Source organism: Gouania willdenowi, chromosome 19 (genome assembly GCF_900634775.1).
Source record: "Gouania willdenowi chromosome 19, fGouWil2.1, whole genome shotgun sequence".
Taxonomy (NCBI): domain Eukaryota; kingdom Metazoa; phylum Chordata; class Actinopteri; order Blenniiformes; family Gobiesocidae; genus Gouania; species Gouania willdenowi.
In genome coordinates this window covers 23,249,025-23,268,016 of record NC_041062.1, presented here as the reverse complement: position 1 = coordinate 23,268,016, position 18,992 = coordinate 23,249,025, and the positions used below count along the sequence as shown (strand labels likewise).

Genomic DNA, 18,992 nt, shown 5'->3' with positions numbered 1-18,992 from the left:
CAAGCACACAAAAATCACTCAAAAGACACTAAATGACAAGAAAAATACTCAAAACAACTCAATTATAGGACAACAAAAACACAAAAAACCTTGGTGTTTATATATAAATGAACTTATAATTTTAGTCACAAACATGTTTATTTTACATGTCAATATGAGAAGTATACACAATATCATGAACAACTAATATCAGAATGTGGGATTAAGAAACACTATTTTTTTTATGGCAGATGGTCAGTGTTTTTACATTAGAGAAATAGATAACGTTCTGGAAAATTGTGAAATTTCAATGATGAGACTTGAATGTTGATATGACAATAGAACCTTTTAATATGCAGTACATAAATGTAATATTACGTATATACACATAACTCTCTGGTTATGAGTACCTAGAGTTTGTTGCTTCAGTTTTGTGTCAATGTTTTCCAAAATAAAAGTTTGAATTACTCTTCTAGTTGCTCAAACCTGAGATTAGTCAGAGAAACGGAGTCGGATGAAGTGTTTGTTTTAAATCAATCAATCAATCAATCAATCAATCAATCATTTAATAACAGAAAAGACAAGATTTGTGTTCAAATTAGATTTACCTCAATCTTGATGATTAGCCAGTAGCTCATTGGTTCCCAGCCGTTTTCGGGTCTAGACCCCATTTTTATATCACACATTTATTGTGACCCCAGTGACATTTTTTTTTCTATAGAATTGTTTTTTGATCATGTTTATTATACTATGTTACAAATACAAAGTAGCCATGATTAGTGCACAAAGTGACAAGATCAGATATCTTTATACTGCATTTTATTTGAACTAGATTTATGTTTGAAAAAGAAAAAGTATAGAAATATTTTGTTTGAGGTTGTGATTTGTAAATAAAATAATGATAATAATAATACTTTTTTTTTTTTCCATTCAATCAGAAATTTTCTTATAAATTAATATACACTTCAAAAAATATTGTTGTATATTGTCACGGTTTTAATATATTCTTTAAATTCACACAGAAATCTTACAAAGAGGGAATTCGATTTGTTGAATTTACATTTGTGAATTTGGAATTTACCTTAAAAAAAAATGAGCAGGTTTACAATTAAATCAACTTCGTTTTTCTCATGTTCGTGTCATGCTTTTTTATACTTTTGGTCTTCCGACTTGCCGTCGTCGTCATGCTCCGCCCCCTTGCCCCCCACTATAAAAGCAGCTGCTTCCGCTCTCCCTGTCTTCTTCTCTAACCGGACACCAGATCAGCAGCTGTCTGTCGCCTCACCGGAGCCCAACAGTTTCTGTAAGTTTACACCTGTCCGTGGTCTGCTCTTTACTGGTTCACATGAACCAGGGTCCTGTCTGCGGTTTTGTAGATGTTGTGTTATTGGTTCTGATTTAACGTGAGTTGTTTTAAATACTTTGTGAGGAGTCAATGTTAACACAAACTGCAGACAAACCTCTGGACAGTTGTTGGACACTGGGAGACTTTTACAGCAGATAAAGAAAGCAGGAACCCGGTCCAGTGAAGGGCCTGGTCCCGGTGGCTTTCTTTGTCCTCGTTCACTAACGCAGCGGCAACAAAGAGCATCGTGTGACCGCTTGTGAAGGCCCAGGCCTGGCTGACATAACCCGACCCGCCCTGCTCATGTGTGTATCCGCATGAGTGAACCATCTCTGCGGGTCAGGATGTCAGCCCTGGTCCTAACGGCCTCTCCCTCCGGCTGGAGGTGTCCGCTATAGACAGAATGCAGTCGTAACGCGTTACAATGACGTGTCAAAATGTCCGCCCTGTTCCCGTCATTGCTCGTCCCGCGCTGCTCAACTATTGGCTCCGTTATTGTTCCTGTAATAATGGAGAAAACTAAAGCTCCCTCCATCGTCCTTAAACCTTTAACACTAGTTCTCTGATTAAGAAACAAAAAGGCAGTGGAAAACCAGTCTAGCTTACTGAAAAAAGTGCGTTTTTTCTGTTAATAATATATATACTGATGTAAATCTTGATTAGAAGATGAAATAAAAATACAAGGGTCAGTCTTGGTCCCACACTAGGGGAGATAACTCGAAATGCTATACATATAGAAATAAATCTACTCAGGAGCAACTAAATACTGTTTTATTCCACTTATTTACAAAATCTGATTATTTAAAATGTGTACTCACTCATTCATTCCATCATTAGGCGCTATATTAAAGTCAGAGGAGCCACTCGCGTTATTTTTTGACGCCGCCATCTTTTGTTTGCGTCAGATAATGCATCAGTGCGCATATTTTGCCTCAACGTATTTTCACTCAAAACATACATTTCTAATTCTTTTTAAATAGCACGGTTTCAATCTTTTAATTTAAATGGTACAAGAACTGCCATGAAATAGGCTGACCACAGGTTCTGGAGATGGTCATAAAATTAAAATATTATAAAAAATGCGGCGTGACATGGAGTCGATCAGTTGTGGCACTGCTCAGGTGTTGTGAGAGGTTGATCTGCTCTTCTGCATTGTTGGGTCTGGATTCTCACATCTTCCTCTTCACAGTATCTCATAGATTGTCTATGGGGTTAAGGTCAGGCCAGTTTGCTGGCCAATCCAGAACAGGGATACCATGGTCCTTAAACTAAATACATTTTTTGAATTGGTTTAGTTTCACAATCCTCTCCAGGGCGTGGTTATCCCTATTGTTTGTACCCTTTTTTTCTACCACATCTTTTCCTTCCCTTCACCTCTCTACTAATGTGCTTGGACACAGAGCTCTGTGAACAGCCAGCCTCTTTAGCCATGACCTTTTGTGTTTTGCCCTCCTTGTGCAAGGTGTCAGTGGTCGTCTTTTGGACAACTGTCAGGTCAGCAGTTTTCCCCATGATTGTGTAGACCTACAGAACTAGATTGGAGACCATTTAAAGGCCTTTGCAGGGAATCTTGTGTCTTCAATATTTAACTTCTCCACAATATTCTAATTTTCTGAGATATTCACTTTGGGGTTTTCATTAGTTGTCAGTTATAATCAACATTAAATGAAACTAGAACTCCAAGCAGTTATGAAAGGGGGCCAAGCCTTCACGCGCGACTTGGCACCCAGGTTTCGCAGAGCCCATGGAAGTACGTCACGAAGGATGACAGGCTTGGGGCGAGTGTCAGGACACAGGCCAACGTGCCGTTTGCTGTGAATATGTATTTTTGGAAGATGTGATTTATAATATGAAAGTTACACACCATGATGCATTTGCACCCATTATAGCGCCACCTAGTGGTGCGCTTTTTGGTGTGGGTGGTCTGTGTGCTCTTCTATATGTGACTTGTAATTTTCAGTCCTCAACATAATAATTCAACTGAAACAAGTTTATTTATTTATGTTGTAATAAGCCATACCCACTTTGACCAATCGCAATTAACTTTAAGATATGGCCTCAAGAGCAACACATGGTCATACCCATAACCCTTGGTTAAAAATTGGTGTTGCCATTTAAGAGATATACATATCCCATATTTGCAGCGCCCCCATGTGGCTTAAATTATTCAAATTTTGCTCATACCCTCAGTCACATGCCAACCAAGGATCTTAGATTTAGCACTTATTTTGACTGATATGCACCAGTTTGTTTTTATAGCTAGCTAGAAAATTTTAATTTAAGCATATTTTGCCCAAACAAAATTTTTTGCTGAACTTTACATCACATCCAAAGGAAGTCTCTACGTGCCATGTTTCGCGCTGATTGGACAAAATCCCAAGGAGGAGTTTGAAAAAGTAGGTTTTTTTTTTTTGGATATGAAGATTTGAAATTAAAATGTGAAAGTTAAAGGCCAAAATGTGTTTGCAATTATAGTGCCACCTAGTGGGGCAATTTTTGATATGGGTGGTCTGGTCTTCTATATCTACCCTGTAAATTTTACAGCCCTCAACATAATTCAGCTAAAATAAATGTTTATTATGTTTTGATGTAATAAGCCACGCCCACTTTGACCAATCGCGATTAACTTTGAGATATGGTTCCCTGGCCCCCTAAGAAACACTTGAAATATATCATCTGAGTGAAGTGACTGTCTACATCATACAACTTTCACTTTTTGAATGGAATTACTGAAATAAATCAACTTTTTCATGATATTCTAATTTTATGACCAGCACCTGTAGATGCGTTTTGCTCATGCTTTTAAAGGATTTGAAGCCATAAGGCCTGCAAAAGGATTGGGCACTGCCACTGACACCCTTAACCCCAATTCAACTGCTACCCCTCGGGGAAAATGGGTAAAATACAGAAGACTTTCACTACAGTGATTAATAAAGGTTACAATATTATCTGTATGATGGAAATGACGCTGTAGTTTAGTGTCTGCATGTAGGATGAAACAAACCTTTTTACTATTTGTAATTTTCAACAACTAGTTTTAAATGTGTATTTTAAACTGTACTAGTCAGGGTTAGGGTCAGATATAATTATAATCACAAAATGTGTAATTATTTACAATTTTAAAAAAGCACACAAATCATCACAACTAGGGATGCACCAAATATTCGGCCGCTGAATATTGCAAAAAAGCAATATTAGGTCTTCAGTTTAGTGAGTTTAAATCAAGGCTGAATAGTAGCGTATGATGCAATCAAACAACGTACAGTGATTTTGAGCCGGAAAAGTGTGCATTGCTGCACCACCAGCAGCAGCTCCTCCTTTCCACGCACAAACACGGACAGACTCTCCGTCACCGCGTAAAAGCTGTAAGCCGTCCACTTCCACATAGGGCTGGGCGATATATCGAATATACTCGATATATCGCAGCTTGTAGTCTGTGCGGTGTTGAAAATGACCATACCGTTAAACTCGCGGACTTTTTTTATTTATTTTTTTTTGATTTTTTTGATTTTTTTTTTTTTTTTTTTTTTTTTAAATGTCATCTTAATGACAACATGCACAAAAGGGCACTATTTGTTTTAAAATATTGTAGTGGCATTATGTACAAAAAGTGCACTTTAATTTTGTGTTTTGAAATGCCATGTGAGTTGCATCCTGCACTAATGTCTTGTTTTGAAATGTCTCTGTGACAATTTTGCACAGAATGTGCACTTTCTGTTGACAATTTTATGTTTGAGCCACTCACTGTTTAATAAATACAGTTATGTCAACTTTGACTTAGTTGTGATATCCCCTTTTTTGCATGAAAGTTTAAAATTGGCATATATTAATGCAGTATGATCAAGAATGTTTTAATGTAGACATATAGAATCATCATACTGGTGTGATTTTGTGCATCAAAGTGTTAATTCAAGGGTAATGCAAAATATCGAGATATATATCGTGTATCGTGACATGGCCTAAAAATATCGCGGTATTTATAAAAGGCCATATCGCCCAGCCCTACTTCCACAACAGAATTTGTTAGCGCTGTGGGCCATGAATTTGTAAACATCCCCATCATTTCCTCCTTACACTACACCGGGTCTCGCTACATAGGCTGGTGTAGCATTAGCACAGAGTGCTAACAGCTGATGTGTAAACAATGGGTCAGTGACTCAACACTATCGTCAGTAGAAAAAGTAGTGCAGTTTGTATTTGCATGTATGGCAATAAACCACATTCGGTATTTGGCCAAGTGTTTATATTTTGTTCGGCTTTGGCCACAAATTTTCGTTTGTGCATCCCAAGCCCTACAATAAAACAGGCACATCACAGGAATAACAGTGTCTCCTTTAATATTATGACTTTGCTTATGAGTATGTTGAATTGATTTAAAGTTAGTCAGATTAATAGAATGGGTTACTGCACTCTATTGGCCAATTACTATGATCTGATTTCAATTAAAAGCACAGATATCAAACACTGGGTAGAATCTTTGTTCTCGTGACTCTCAGTAGTTGAGCTGCTCAGTGTAGATTAAACTTAATCTTTTCACTGTCAAGACATGCATAGTTCATCTTTAACTCTAAGCCTTTTACAACGTGTAGAAGACCCTCAACATGCGTAAGAGGTGACCTTTGCCTCAGCCTCTTAAGATTCAGCTAATGCTAACATTGGAGGAGGATCAAACAAGAAGTAGGAGGAGCCTAATCCCACCACAGTTAAAACTGATGGTTTCTATGATTTTAAATTTAAGTTTGATAGTTGTGTCCTGTTGTAATGATCCTAACGTGGGTTACAAAGTGTGTCCTGAAGTTTTGGCAGTAGCTTGACTTTACCTTTATCAGTCCATCCAAACCTATAGTTGCAGCTCTGTCACGTTAGCATGAAGGCAAGTGTTTGGAAATCATAGATGAACGATCTATTGAGACTGTAGATGCACTGAAATGAAAAATCTTAGCCAAAAACCCAAACTCCAAAAGAAAGTATTTTACGACTTCAGTACCATTGCATTTCTGGCTCTGAATGTACCAACTTCACTAACAAAGTTAAATATTTATTAAACACTGACATTGCATTAATGCACAATATATAAAAAAGACTTTTCTTCCTAAAACAGATATGCAAAGATTAAAATCAAGCTTTTGATACAAACATTGGTTTCCAGCATGGATCCCATTAAAATGGATTAAACGTAGTAAAAACGTCATATACACATCTTGATGCTTTCTTCCAGTAGTGAACAGCTTAGACTAATATTGTTGGATCTTTAAAGCTGGTGCTCATGTGAGGCTGAGTTACTGTCATGTGTGGGCGGGGCACTGAGTCAAGCGGTGACTTTGTCACATCAGTGACTCGCTCCACAGAGACTGGCGTGCTGCTCTGCAATGGGGTCGGTGTCCTCGGCCGCCGGCCCCACGGCGGTCTGTGCCGAAGCCCCCTCAGCACCGTGAGTCTGTACTAGTGACGCTCTGCTACTGACACTCTGACACTGACGGACTTCATCTGTTCATCTTCTTCTTCCAGAGTCATGGCCGCCCTAAAGGAGCGTACTTTCATCGCTGTGAAGCCTGACGGTGTGCAGCGAGGCATCATCGGAGAGATCATAAAGAGGTTTGAGCAGAAAGGCTTCAAGCTGGTTGGAATGAAGATGGTCCAGGTAAGTTTAGCTTTGTTTCCTCATCATATGACTGTAGCAGGGTGACAGTAAAGACCTGGGGTGAGCTGATTAGCCTGCGTGGCTAATCCTGACTGCTCCATGTAATTAGTGCTTTGAGATGAGGTCTTCTGATTGAACTTAAAGGGACACTAGTCATAGTAACAGGCGATGTGCCTGAACAGAGTTCAACAAAACTATGGGGAAAAACCTAAACTTCATTTAATGTAACCGTTTAATGTACACATTCAATAAACACGTAATGATGATTTCCTCTAATTAAACCAGATCAGGCTTGAGTTAATCATTAATTACTGAGAGCGTAATTGAGAATGTGAGTGTTGGCTATTTCTGTGCAGGACCTGAACAATAACATTGCACGTACATGAGCGTCATAGTCCGTATTCACAGGTGCACACTAACACTTCTCCTTAGTGCACGAATGAGGGTGAAACAAAGCCGTGTGACGTAGAGCAAACGAGTCTTCAGTGTAAATAAGGCGATAAAACAATGCAATGGGAGCATCTACAGAAAGTTTCATTACAATGACGTCATGGATCGGAGAATTAAGACATAACAGCTGATCACATTAATTTAATAAAATGCAAAATATCGATCGATCCAGTGTAGCTGATCAGTGTAAAACCTACTTTAATGTGTATTTTATATAGATTTCACTTGGTGTAAACCTCTGCTCACGTTTAAACGGCCGTTCCACAGATGGGGCCTTATTAAAATCTGCATTAACGGAATCGTGGACGGATTCACGGAATCGACCAATGAAAACAGTTAGACGTGGAAATGGACCAAATCGGCATAAAACGCAATCACCGTGGGGCAAAGGTTTTTTTTTTTTTTTTTTTTTTTTTTTTTTTATATTTAAATGAGGAAATGTTTCTGGGGACCGCTTATTAGTAGCACCGCCCTCCCGCCTCCTGTACTGGCTGCATTAAACTCTTCTTAAACCACCACACCAACATCGTCAAACAGCGCAAATGATCACTGACTCCTAAACAGTCACCAGTGCCCGTTTAACTTTGCTGTGCCTGTGAAGCTCCACCCGTAGTTTGTAATCATCTTCCCCTGCTCAGTGTTTAAACTCATGGCTGGCTAACTAAGAATAACTGTCCGTGTTTTTTATTACAGCCTTTTGTCTGTGACTCCTAGGTAAACATTCAGTCGGCTAGCTACCTCAAGTACAAACATTTTAGTGGGAACTTCCGGTTTGCAGAATAAAATTTTGTTGGAGCAAAGTTATCAGAATGTTACATTCTAAAATCTCAGAGCTACAGAACATAAAATTAACCTAATTTAAATTATTTTAAGTTGATCAAAACTTAATCAATAAACCTGATCAGATTCAGTAAACATTGATCCCTGAGAGGATGTTCTCATACATCTTTATGACATATAATATACTGTATAAATGGGAGCAGTCAGAATTATCCATGTCACTACAACTTTTAATTTTAATTGTATCTTACTTTATTTTGACAGATTTTTGTTTAGTTGAGTTTTTATTAGTATTTATTTTGCTTCCTTAGGAGTTAAAAAACAAATTTTCTTTAAAAAATGATAAATATTTCTAAAATATATATATTAAAGTGGAAAAACAGAATTTGAAAAAATAAATCTGATTTTTTTTTTTTTTTATATATATATACTTTTGTATGGGAATAAATGTTAATTTTCAATTATCAACATCCAACTGTTAGTAATGTAACGTTGCAGTTTCACTAATTCCTTCTCTGTAAATTAGTGATGGATCAATGCAGTCAGCCCACGTTCTATACGTACCCCACGGTTCGGTTCTGATGATCGTTAGTGTTAAGTTGTAGGGCTGGACGATATGGACCAAACTCATATCTCAATATTTTTTCTCAAAATGGTGATAAACAATATAAATCTGTATTTTTAACTCTATAAAGTCTTAGCGTAAATACATACAGGCATATTTATGAACAAACCTGCAGCACAATATTTGCCACTTGAGTCACTTGTCCACCTATAAGGGACAGCACGTGTGAGTGAGTTCTGTAGTGTCCTGTTTAGGGGAAGGTCTGGGTTAGGAAGCACTCAGCAATGAGAACGAAGTAATGAAAGCAACAACTCCTAAAACAAGTATTTTAATACTAAACAGCCTATAAAATATATCTCATACATGGCAAAAAAGGACACACTGTATGTTATGAATAATATTAATTACTTGTATGATGTGATTTGTACTAATTGTATAAATAAAAACCAGTTAAAATAAAGATATACTAAACTGGATATATTGCCCAGCTCTAATAAACACATTTTAAAGAACAGCCAGGAATTGTTTTAAAAAACTTATTTTACTTTGAGGCAAAACTAAATTCATACACATTCCTATGTTTGGTGTATTATATAAAATAAACAAAACGTAATAAAACATTTATTAAAATTTAAAAAAAAAAAACAAGTGTTTAACCCTGGCAGCCTATATTAATATAGATATATACTGGGAACTATTCATTCAAAAATAAAATAAACACATTCATTACTTTTAAATAAATAAACTTAAGTGTCTTTATTTTGTAATATGGATCCAGCGTGCTGACTCGGAGTGTGAGTATATAAATCAGAATTAAACCGTGGAGGCTGAACTTAACGGTTCAATATATTAAGTTTGTGTGGAGGAGCTGGTTTAGTTCAGTCTGTGAAGGATGGCTTTGATTAAAGAGCAAATACGTTAATACTGCTCAGCTGTGTTCATTTCAGGGGTTTGGTGCACACGCGTCTATGGAAAAGGATTTTAAAAACTACAGAAATGGGATAAAAGTTGCAAATTAGACACGCCAAACAAAAGTGGTTAAAAAAGTTAAGTGTCAATATTGGAACAATTAGTTTAAACTGGCAAATAGTGAATGTGGTTAAATTGGCAAAAATAAGAATGAAATATGGTGGAAAGAGTTTAAAAGTGGCAATAACGGGTCAATACGTGCAGTAAAGGCATTGAAATATGATGGAGAATTGACAGAAATGAAAGTAATGCAGCAAACGTGCATTAAAAAAAAGCAAAAATATGGTGAAAATAGGTTAAAATACGTTGAGTTTGTAGTTGCAGAAAAAAAATAAAAATAAGCAAAAATGGGCTGAAATTGTTCAGAAAATATTCTTAGTTTCTGCAAAGCATCTGTTAAGCCCAAATGGGTTCCTGACTTCCATGTTGAGAACCCCTGCTCTTCACTGTGTACCTTGTTTAGATGGTGTACCAGATGTTGTAAACGACTGTATTAAACTGTCTACAGGCCTCTGAGGATCTGCTGATGCAGCACTACATCGACCTGAAGGAAAGGCCTTTCTTTCCCACGCTCATCAACTATATGAGCTCTGGGCCTGTGGTTGCCATGGTGAGGACCACAGCCTTCTATCATATCACTGGTGCTGTTCAGACCACTTAGCTCCGCCCTCTCTGTGTGCTAGGTGTGGGAGGGCAAAGGTGCGGTGAAGACGGGCCGAGTGATGCTGGGTGAGACGGACCCTGCCAAGTCCAGCCCTGGAACCATCAGAGGAGATTACTGCATCGACGTGGGAAAGTGAGTCAGCAAAACCAGATAACATTAATTAACGAGCTCAGAATCTCACGTCTATGATTGTAGTCAATGCATCAGTGAATATGGGCAGGGTTGTGCTCAATTACATTATTCAATTACAATTAATCACAATTACTGAGCCTGAAATAAATAACCTAATAAAAGTTAACCTTCCTCTTGTGTTAGCTTCCTGTTAGCATCTCTAATGCTAATGTGTCATACATCAGCAGTAAAATACACTAAAAACAAATATAATCTAATTTGTTTCCTATCTATTGATTACCTTAGGTTCCTAATCAATAGGTTTTAATATTTATGGTGTGCATCTGAGCTTTTGTCAGTGTTCCCCTCGATTTTTAAGTTTTTAATGGTAGAATGTGGGAGAGTTTGATATGAAACATTAATAATTATGTGTAGAACTGTACATAGAATGATAAATGGACTTTATTTATTTAATGCTTTATTCACACACTGAAATATTGTCCAAGCACTTTATAAAACTGTAACGTGGTTCCCTAATTTATAATTAAATGTTTTATAGAATTTTCATGGCCATTACAAAGTCAATTATCTAAACTTAATTATGATTGCAAAAGCAACAGATTTTTAAAATTACAATTACATTATAATTTATCAAATATGCAATTATAGTTGACTATGGGTAAACTGGGAACTCTTGAAATGATAAGTTGTGCCACTGTTTGGTATGTGATTGATTTTAGTGGATCATTTTTTCCTGTATTAATTAATAGCAGTTAATGAGTTAAAGTATATATGTCTAATCAGGATCTACATCTACTGCTATCACACAGCGCTAACTTTAACTTATAAAAACAGACTGTTCACTTTTCATTGTTTATGCATTATAAGAAACTCATTAATGTTGTTTATGGATAATAAAATATACTCATTAATGTTAATGAACATCTCCTCAGAAACATCATCCATGGCAGTGACTCGGTAGAAAGCGCCAACAAGGAAATCTCTCTGTGGTTCAAAGATGAAGAGCTGGTCACCTACACCAGCTGTGCCTTCAGCTGGCTCTACTAACCAGTTCTAACCAGTTCTGCTCACCTTCCATTGGACCAGATCATTCCTGTAGAACATTCCATGCTGTTCCTGATCCTACAGACTTGAACCATGTTCTCCTGTCACTTTAGTTTGAGGATTTCTGCTTTTCAATAAAAACACCTAAAGTCACAGCCTGTGGTCATTAATCCTTTAATCCAGGGTTTCACAAATGGGGGTACATGTATCTCTAGGGGTACGCCATGGGCACTACAGGGGGTACATGTATCTCTAGGGGTACGCCATGGGCACTACAGGGGGTACATGTATCTCTAGGGGTGCACCATGGACACTACAGGGGGTACATGTACCCTTAAGGGTACGCCATGGACACTACAGGGGGTGCATGTATCTCTAGGGGTACGCCATGGACACTACAGGGGGTGCATGTATCTCTAGGGGTACGCCATGGACACTACAGGGGGTGCATGTATCTCTAGGGGTACGCCATGGACACTACAGGGGGTGCATGTATCTCTAGGGGTACGCCATGGACACTACAGGGGGTGCCGGTACTTAAACGAGTGGAAAATTAACAAGTGTCAGTTTTGGTCCCATCCCAGATGTGAGACGACTGGAAATGATTAAAAAAATAAATAAATCTATTAAAAAGCCATTAATTCAAGTGTTTTCAATCTTTGATAACATCCCTCCTGAAATTTTTAAAACATTACAATAAATATTTTTATAAATTAAAACATGCAATCCTCAACAACTAATTCTATAATTTCACTTTGTGAAATATAAATTAGTTAAACTAAAACATTTCAGCTCAAACATGATTAAAAACAAATTCTAGAAAAAAAGTCTGTGGTCATCATGAATTCTTGGTTTCAAAATGGAGTCACGATCCAGAAATGATTAATAACCAAATATTGAGGTTATTTAAAGATCCTGTTTCATGTTAACACCATTCAAAATCAACTACTGCCACATATGGGTAATTTACATTTTGCAAATTAAAATACTAATTTATTAAGAAATTACTTTAAACCCAGAAATTGAGACGCACGGTTTCTCAGGGCGCCGTCGCCCTGGCAACAGCCACGCTCACCTAACATTTGTAAACGGTTCCAGAGAATATTTCAAACCTAAAGGCAAAGACGTGAGTATGGCTAACTTTTTACGTCTCCATCGGTGGGTTTTATTGTGGGAATCACTCGGGTTTGAAGACGTAATTTACTGAACAATCCACTTTGGAACTGGCCAAGGTTCACCAAGCAGCTGTAAAGTTACTGTCACAGACGTGCGTTCGACCGAATACGATTGAAGTGACAGATTACATTAAAATCAATGTACAGTAAATGATGCGATCTCAAGTCATCTCCCCTAAAGGTGCGTTCACACCAAATAAGACCACAGCACATCACCCTGATGTGTCCAGAGCACCGAACAGCGACTCATTAGGGGCGATAGAAGCTACCGCAGCGCTGCAGTCGCGTTCGGTGTGAACGCACTTTAGTGTAAGAAAACATTGAAATAAAATATTGATCCGCCGAATATCATATCAATCCAAAAAGAAATTAGTTTTTTTTAATGGGAAAAAATCATTCAATTTTAATTAACCGCTAACATCTGTGTAGCATGTGAACGTTCGGTCACTAGGTGTCAGTGAACGCACCATCAGGCCTTATTAAACTATTCCAATGACTTTTAGCTTTGATTGCACTTTATTTTCATAAAACAAAGTGGGAACTTTTATATATATACATATGTATATATATATATATATATGTATTAGGGATGTAACGATTAATCGCAAGGCAGTTAAAAATCGATTCATAGGTATCACGGTTGATATCGATTTTCTGAAAATTGAATCGCAGTACTTTTTTTAACCAGCAGAGGGCGCTATCCACAAGTGTAGGCGGCGGGCGGAGTCTGCTAATACTTTCTTTCTGGCTGCCTTCTACTCTTAAATATGTTAATAAATGATTCATTACCCCTTTAGCACCGAAAGAATATCTGTAATATTACTTGAATATCTGTAAAAGTCACGTTTTTCTATTAGCTCTGTCTGCTAGCATAGCTTATCTTCTTCACTGCAATATATATGCATGCCAACCGACCACTGTGTTACCAACGCCCTCTGCTGGTCCAAACAAATATGACGTAAATCAGTGTAATCACGGTTTTTTTTTTTTTAAAGTCCAAACGTTAAGGCACAAAATACATTTTCAGTTGCACTTTTAAAAAGAAAAATAACTATTATGTAGTTTTGCATTGTTTATTATAGAACCAGAATTTAAATTAATAGGCTTCATTTTCATTTGTATTATTCCTTTATTTATTTCATTCAAGATTTATTTTTAGCTAAATTGCATTGTTTTGAATAGTTTATCAAGGAATTCTTTTGACAATGAAAATTAAAAGGAAAATAGTACAGCATTTTCTAGTTTTTTTCCCAAAAAAAAAAATTTGTCTACATTCCCATTTTGTAAAATAAATCGTGAGAGAATCGTATCGTGAACCCAGTATCGTGAATCGAATCGTATCGGGAGTTGAGTGAATCGTTACATCCCTAATATGTATATGTGGTTACTTTTTTCTTTTTAAATAAGAACTTAAAATCAGAATCTGTTGTGGAAGCAAAAGTTAAACTTTTTTTTTTTTAAATACATTTTGACCGTTTAAAAAAAAAACAGGTGGTGTGTTTTACACCACCTGTTTTTTTTTTGGTGCTTGAATTACAATTAAATTGTTCTTGCAAGTTTAAAAAAAAAATGAAATAAATTGTATTTCATACCATTTTTATACCACACAAGCCCGAATAAGGAAAGAGGGGCAGTGAGTGAAATGTTATAATGAAAAACCCCAAATATGTTACAAAAAGGAGACAAAAATACCAACAGCAAACAATGTGGTTCATTCTGTGAGTCATGAATGTGAACCCCAAATTAGAAAAAAATTGGATTAAAACTATTCAAGAAAAAATAATTTTACTGTAAAAGCATTATTATGTAATCAACAAATAAACAAAGTGCCTCGCACAAAAACTTGGTCCACAATTTTCTGCTAAATATTTCTGGGGTCAGATTGACCCGTAAGAGTAAAATGTAATATTTGAGGATAATAGGTTAAACTCCTGTTTCTCTTTTACTAATTAATGTCAATGATGATCACACTTGTAAATGGAATAGATGCTCATTGCTAATAATAAAGTCTGACTTTATTTTTGGATTTATAAAATCTAATCCCAGTGTTGGATTCTGGGAACGTAAATGGCAGCACTGTGGGTACAGACGGACACATGCAGGTGTAGCTACAGTCAGGGATGGGGTCAATTACAATTATGTCTTCCATTGTCCACGTTCAATTACAACTCAATTACAATTACAGTGATCAGCATTTTTTCCAATTACAATTATTATTTTTCCCCTCAAAGCCAGTTACAATTAGGTTCCCAATTACTAAAGTTCAATTACAATTAATGAGCCTTTCATAAAAAATAACCATAAATCTTAACCTTCCTCTTGTGTTAGCTTTCTGCTAGCATCTCTTATGCTAACGGGTCAGGTTTGACACATGTCATAAATCAGCTGTAAAATACACTAAAAATATCATCTATCATCAAATTAGTTTTTCATCTCTTGGTGATCATGTTAGGATTCTTTATCCATGAAAAGAAGCCTTTTTTCTGTCAGTATTTTATTTTTGAAATGCTAAATTGGTCGTGGGAAAAGTTGATATGAAACATATTTTAATAATTGTTGACTACGTATGTGTGAGCCATAGAATTGTAACATGGTTATCCAGTTTTGCTTTTAAATTGTAATTGTAATTATAATTGGGATGGAAATTCTATTCAAACTATCAAAGTCAATTATATGAACTCAATTACAATGTAATTACGATTACAACAGCGACAGATCTTTTTTCAACTGCAAATTACAAATATGCTCACGTCATCATTGTAATTAATTATCAATTATCATTGACCCCCAACCCTGGCTACACACACACACACACACACACACACACGGGGTCCAACTTATTTTTCCTACATTGTGGGGTCCTCCCTTTTCAGTGGTTCTACAGCTTTGTAAAAAATCAAGCAAGTAAATAAAAATTCCTAAACAAAAATATCACTTCAATTTATCAAATTTTGAAACTTTTGTCTCCCTGCAAATTTTTTATCCACTTGTAAAAAAAAACTAAAAAAAAACTAGTAAAATAAAACTAAAAACGAAACAATATTTATACAAAAGTACACAAAATGACAACAGAAATGCATAAAAATATACAAAAAGGCTCCAAAAACACACAAAATGACACTAAAAAAGATACAAAAATACACAAAAAGATTCCAGAATCACACTGCAATGGCAACAAAAAACTATAATTATACAAAAAATGCACAAAAACACAACAGAAAGACACAAAAATACGCATTTTTTCCCTTTATGCTCCCACATGAATGCATACTTCTGATGGGCACTGTACTAGTATTTGTAATGACTTGACTATAGTTACTGAAAAGTGTTTCCCAAAGGAGAAAAATCACTTTAAAAACACCATACGGAGGGTTCTAGAAGGACAAGAGGGTGTGTGAAGGTACGTGGTGGGTCCAGGGAAACTGAATAGTAAGGATTCTGTTAGGTTCGCTCTGTTCACTCAAGCATTATCAGGGATTGTCCAATTAGCTGGAAGCATCTCATCAGGGCTGTGCTGCTTCAACACCTAAAAGCAAATCTAAACAGAGAAAGCATTAAGAACTGAAGGTCATCATATCTCATCATATATCTCCAAATTTATCAAAGAATAGATAATCATGTACAAACCACAACTCTAACTAATACTGTATGATGTCTACAGGCCATGTGATAGTTTTATTTTGTAAGGATGTCTAAATTTCTATATATTATGTGATTTTTTTACTGTAATCTAACTTGTTTGATAAACCTTCATACCATCATGTGACTTGAGTGAAACGCAGCTTTTCTGTGTAACTAGGTCTGAAAAGGTCACCTCTGGATTAGGAATGTGTGATATTTTATTGTTTATGATTTATCGTCAAAAAAATTCTAACCGGTAAGAACGATAGATTCCCATGTTGTAAATTAGCGAGGGCCACGGGCCATTTGTCCCTCAATTTAGCCAACAACGCCCCAAAAAAATGTGTTCCACGGGTCAAAACTGCCTGTTTGTTGTCAACTTATTATTCTCTGGAGCAGAACGTTGTTTACGGAAACTCTGACGTGCACCTCCCCCTCACACACCGCCGTCTGTCTGAGTGTGTGAGGTGTTCGTCACGGCGACCTGAAGCTGCTGAGCTGTGATACATCATGGACCACTACTTGGTTAAGACCAGACAACCATCCAACAAAGTCAACCTATTCAAGTTCCTCCATCAGATCCACCTAAAGTTCCACAAACACGGGAACAGAGATGAACAATTATGAACTGGAAAACTCAACTAAAGCTAACTATGCTAAGCTAACCCACCGACACACAGACTGGGCTAAGAGCTAATGCTAACAACTCCATAATAAGGAATAGACCAAATAAAAAGAACAGAGAGCCACAGATTTGTTTATGATCTATTGAAGCACGTTTCCGTCACAAAAAAAAAAAACAATCACCAAGGAGAGTCATAATTATGGGAAACAAAGTCATAATTATGAGATAGAAAGTCATAATAATGAGATAGAAAGTCATAATTATGAGATAGAAAGTCATAATTATGGGAAACAAAGTCATAATTATGAGATAGAAAATCATAATAATGAGATAGAAAGTCATAATTATGAGATAGAAAGTCATAATTATGAGAAACCTGAGATACCATTGGTTATGATTTGGCGCTATACAAATAAAAGATTGATTGATTGATTGATTGATTGAAAGAAAGTCATAATTATGAGTTAGTAAAGTCATAATTATGAGATATAAAGTCATAATTATGAGTTAGTAAGGTCATAATTATGAGATAGAAAGTCATAATTATGAGATACTTAAACACATTTACAGCAGCTTGTTCATGTGGTGAGTAGCTGACACTGAGAGATGCTGATATAGAAGAGTACGTTAGACGGGATTTACAAATGATGAAAGACTTTGTTTGCTTGCAAATTCACATAGAAATATCCATAATTATGACTTTACTAACTCATAATTATGACTTTACTTTAACACTTTTCTATGGAAGAATAAAAACATGTCATGTTTAAATAATATTTCACGTGTTCACAGACAAAGCTGGTCTTAATGTAACTATTGAGATTATTACACCTAAATATACTGAATGATTAAATCATCAGCTTGATCTGGTTTAATTATAGGAAATCAGAATTATTTATTAACCATAACTTTATGTAACTCATTATTAGATAAATAAACAAGATTCATCAGCAGTAAAAACACTGATGGAGTTATTTGTGCTTCTCATGTGCTTTTTAAAATACCAGAAATTATCAGGATTTTTTTTTTTTTTTTGGTCAATATTGCCCATCCCTACTCTGGATATATTAATAGCTCTGCTATTGTCTGTTTGTCTGTTTCATACAGACCAATACACATTGAAATGTCTTTCTTCAATCCAGCTTGTATCTCACAGACAGAATGAATGATATTGTATCATCAACAGCTTCGATCCTTTGACATTTTGTCACTGTAGAGATCATTTTTAAATGTTTAAACAGTCTGAAAAAAGAAAGTATTCTTTTTTTTTTTGCCCTTGAGAAATGAAAGCAAAAAAGAAACAATATTTCTGTACTTAAAATTAATGATATAATTACTAATCACTACGAAATCTCATGATGTTCGTTCATTTTATGTAAATATCACAAATCAAATTCTAATATCACTGATTGTGATAGATTTATTGAGTCTATGAAAATATTTACACCCACTATTTCAGAACACTTTAAAACAAACTCAGAAGCATTTCAACCAACCACTCTGACAATATTCATAATGAGTCTCTTGTAGTTTTTCTTGACTTTTGTAAAGCCTTTGATACAGTAGAACATTATTTTTTAATTAAAGCACAACTTTGTTATATTATATCCAAATACTACTAAAAGATTTCCAGTCCTGAGATCTGTTCGTCATGATAGCCTGATTTTAACTTTCCTATTTCTAATCGTGGTTTAATGCTTTCACTGCATATTTTAAATAATCCAGTAATTAAAGGTTTATTTATTTTTGGCAACGCAGTCAGACTGACCTACTGTAACTACAGCATTATTACAAAAGGATAAACACCAGATTGAAACTGATCCCTCATTAATAGAAGAATTCTCAGCGGCTTCTGCATTAAAACGAAATAAATCTAAATGCAAAATGTGATGCTTGTATCGAACAAATGCTAAAACTTTATATGATATTTCTGTTTAACAGTGCGTTAGATATTTAGGTATTCATATCTTTAAGAATGTCACAAAACAAACTTTATTGAATT

The 18,992-nt window shown here is 35.9% G+C and overlaps 1 protein-coding gene across 1 annotated transcript; it reads left to right on the top strand.

Moving 5' to 3' along the window:
• Positions 1-1,182: 1,182 nt before the first annotated feature.
• LOC114481081 (nucleoside diphosphate kinase A2-like) lies at positions 1,183-11,724 on the top strand. Its single transcript, XM_028475454.1, has 5 exons — positions 1,183-1,282; positions 6,833-6,965; positions 10,238-10,339; positions 10,413-10,525; positions 11,458-11,724. The coding sequence occupies exons 2-5, from the start codon at positions 6,837-6,839 to the stop codon at positions 11,570-11,572; spliced, it is 459 nt and encodes a 152-aa protein (XP_028331255.1). The 5' UTR covers positions 1,183-1,282; positions 6,833-6,836; the 3' UTR covers positions 11,573-11,724.
• Positions 11,725-18,992: the final 7,268 nt, after the last annotated feature.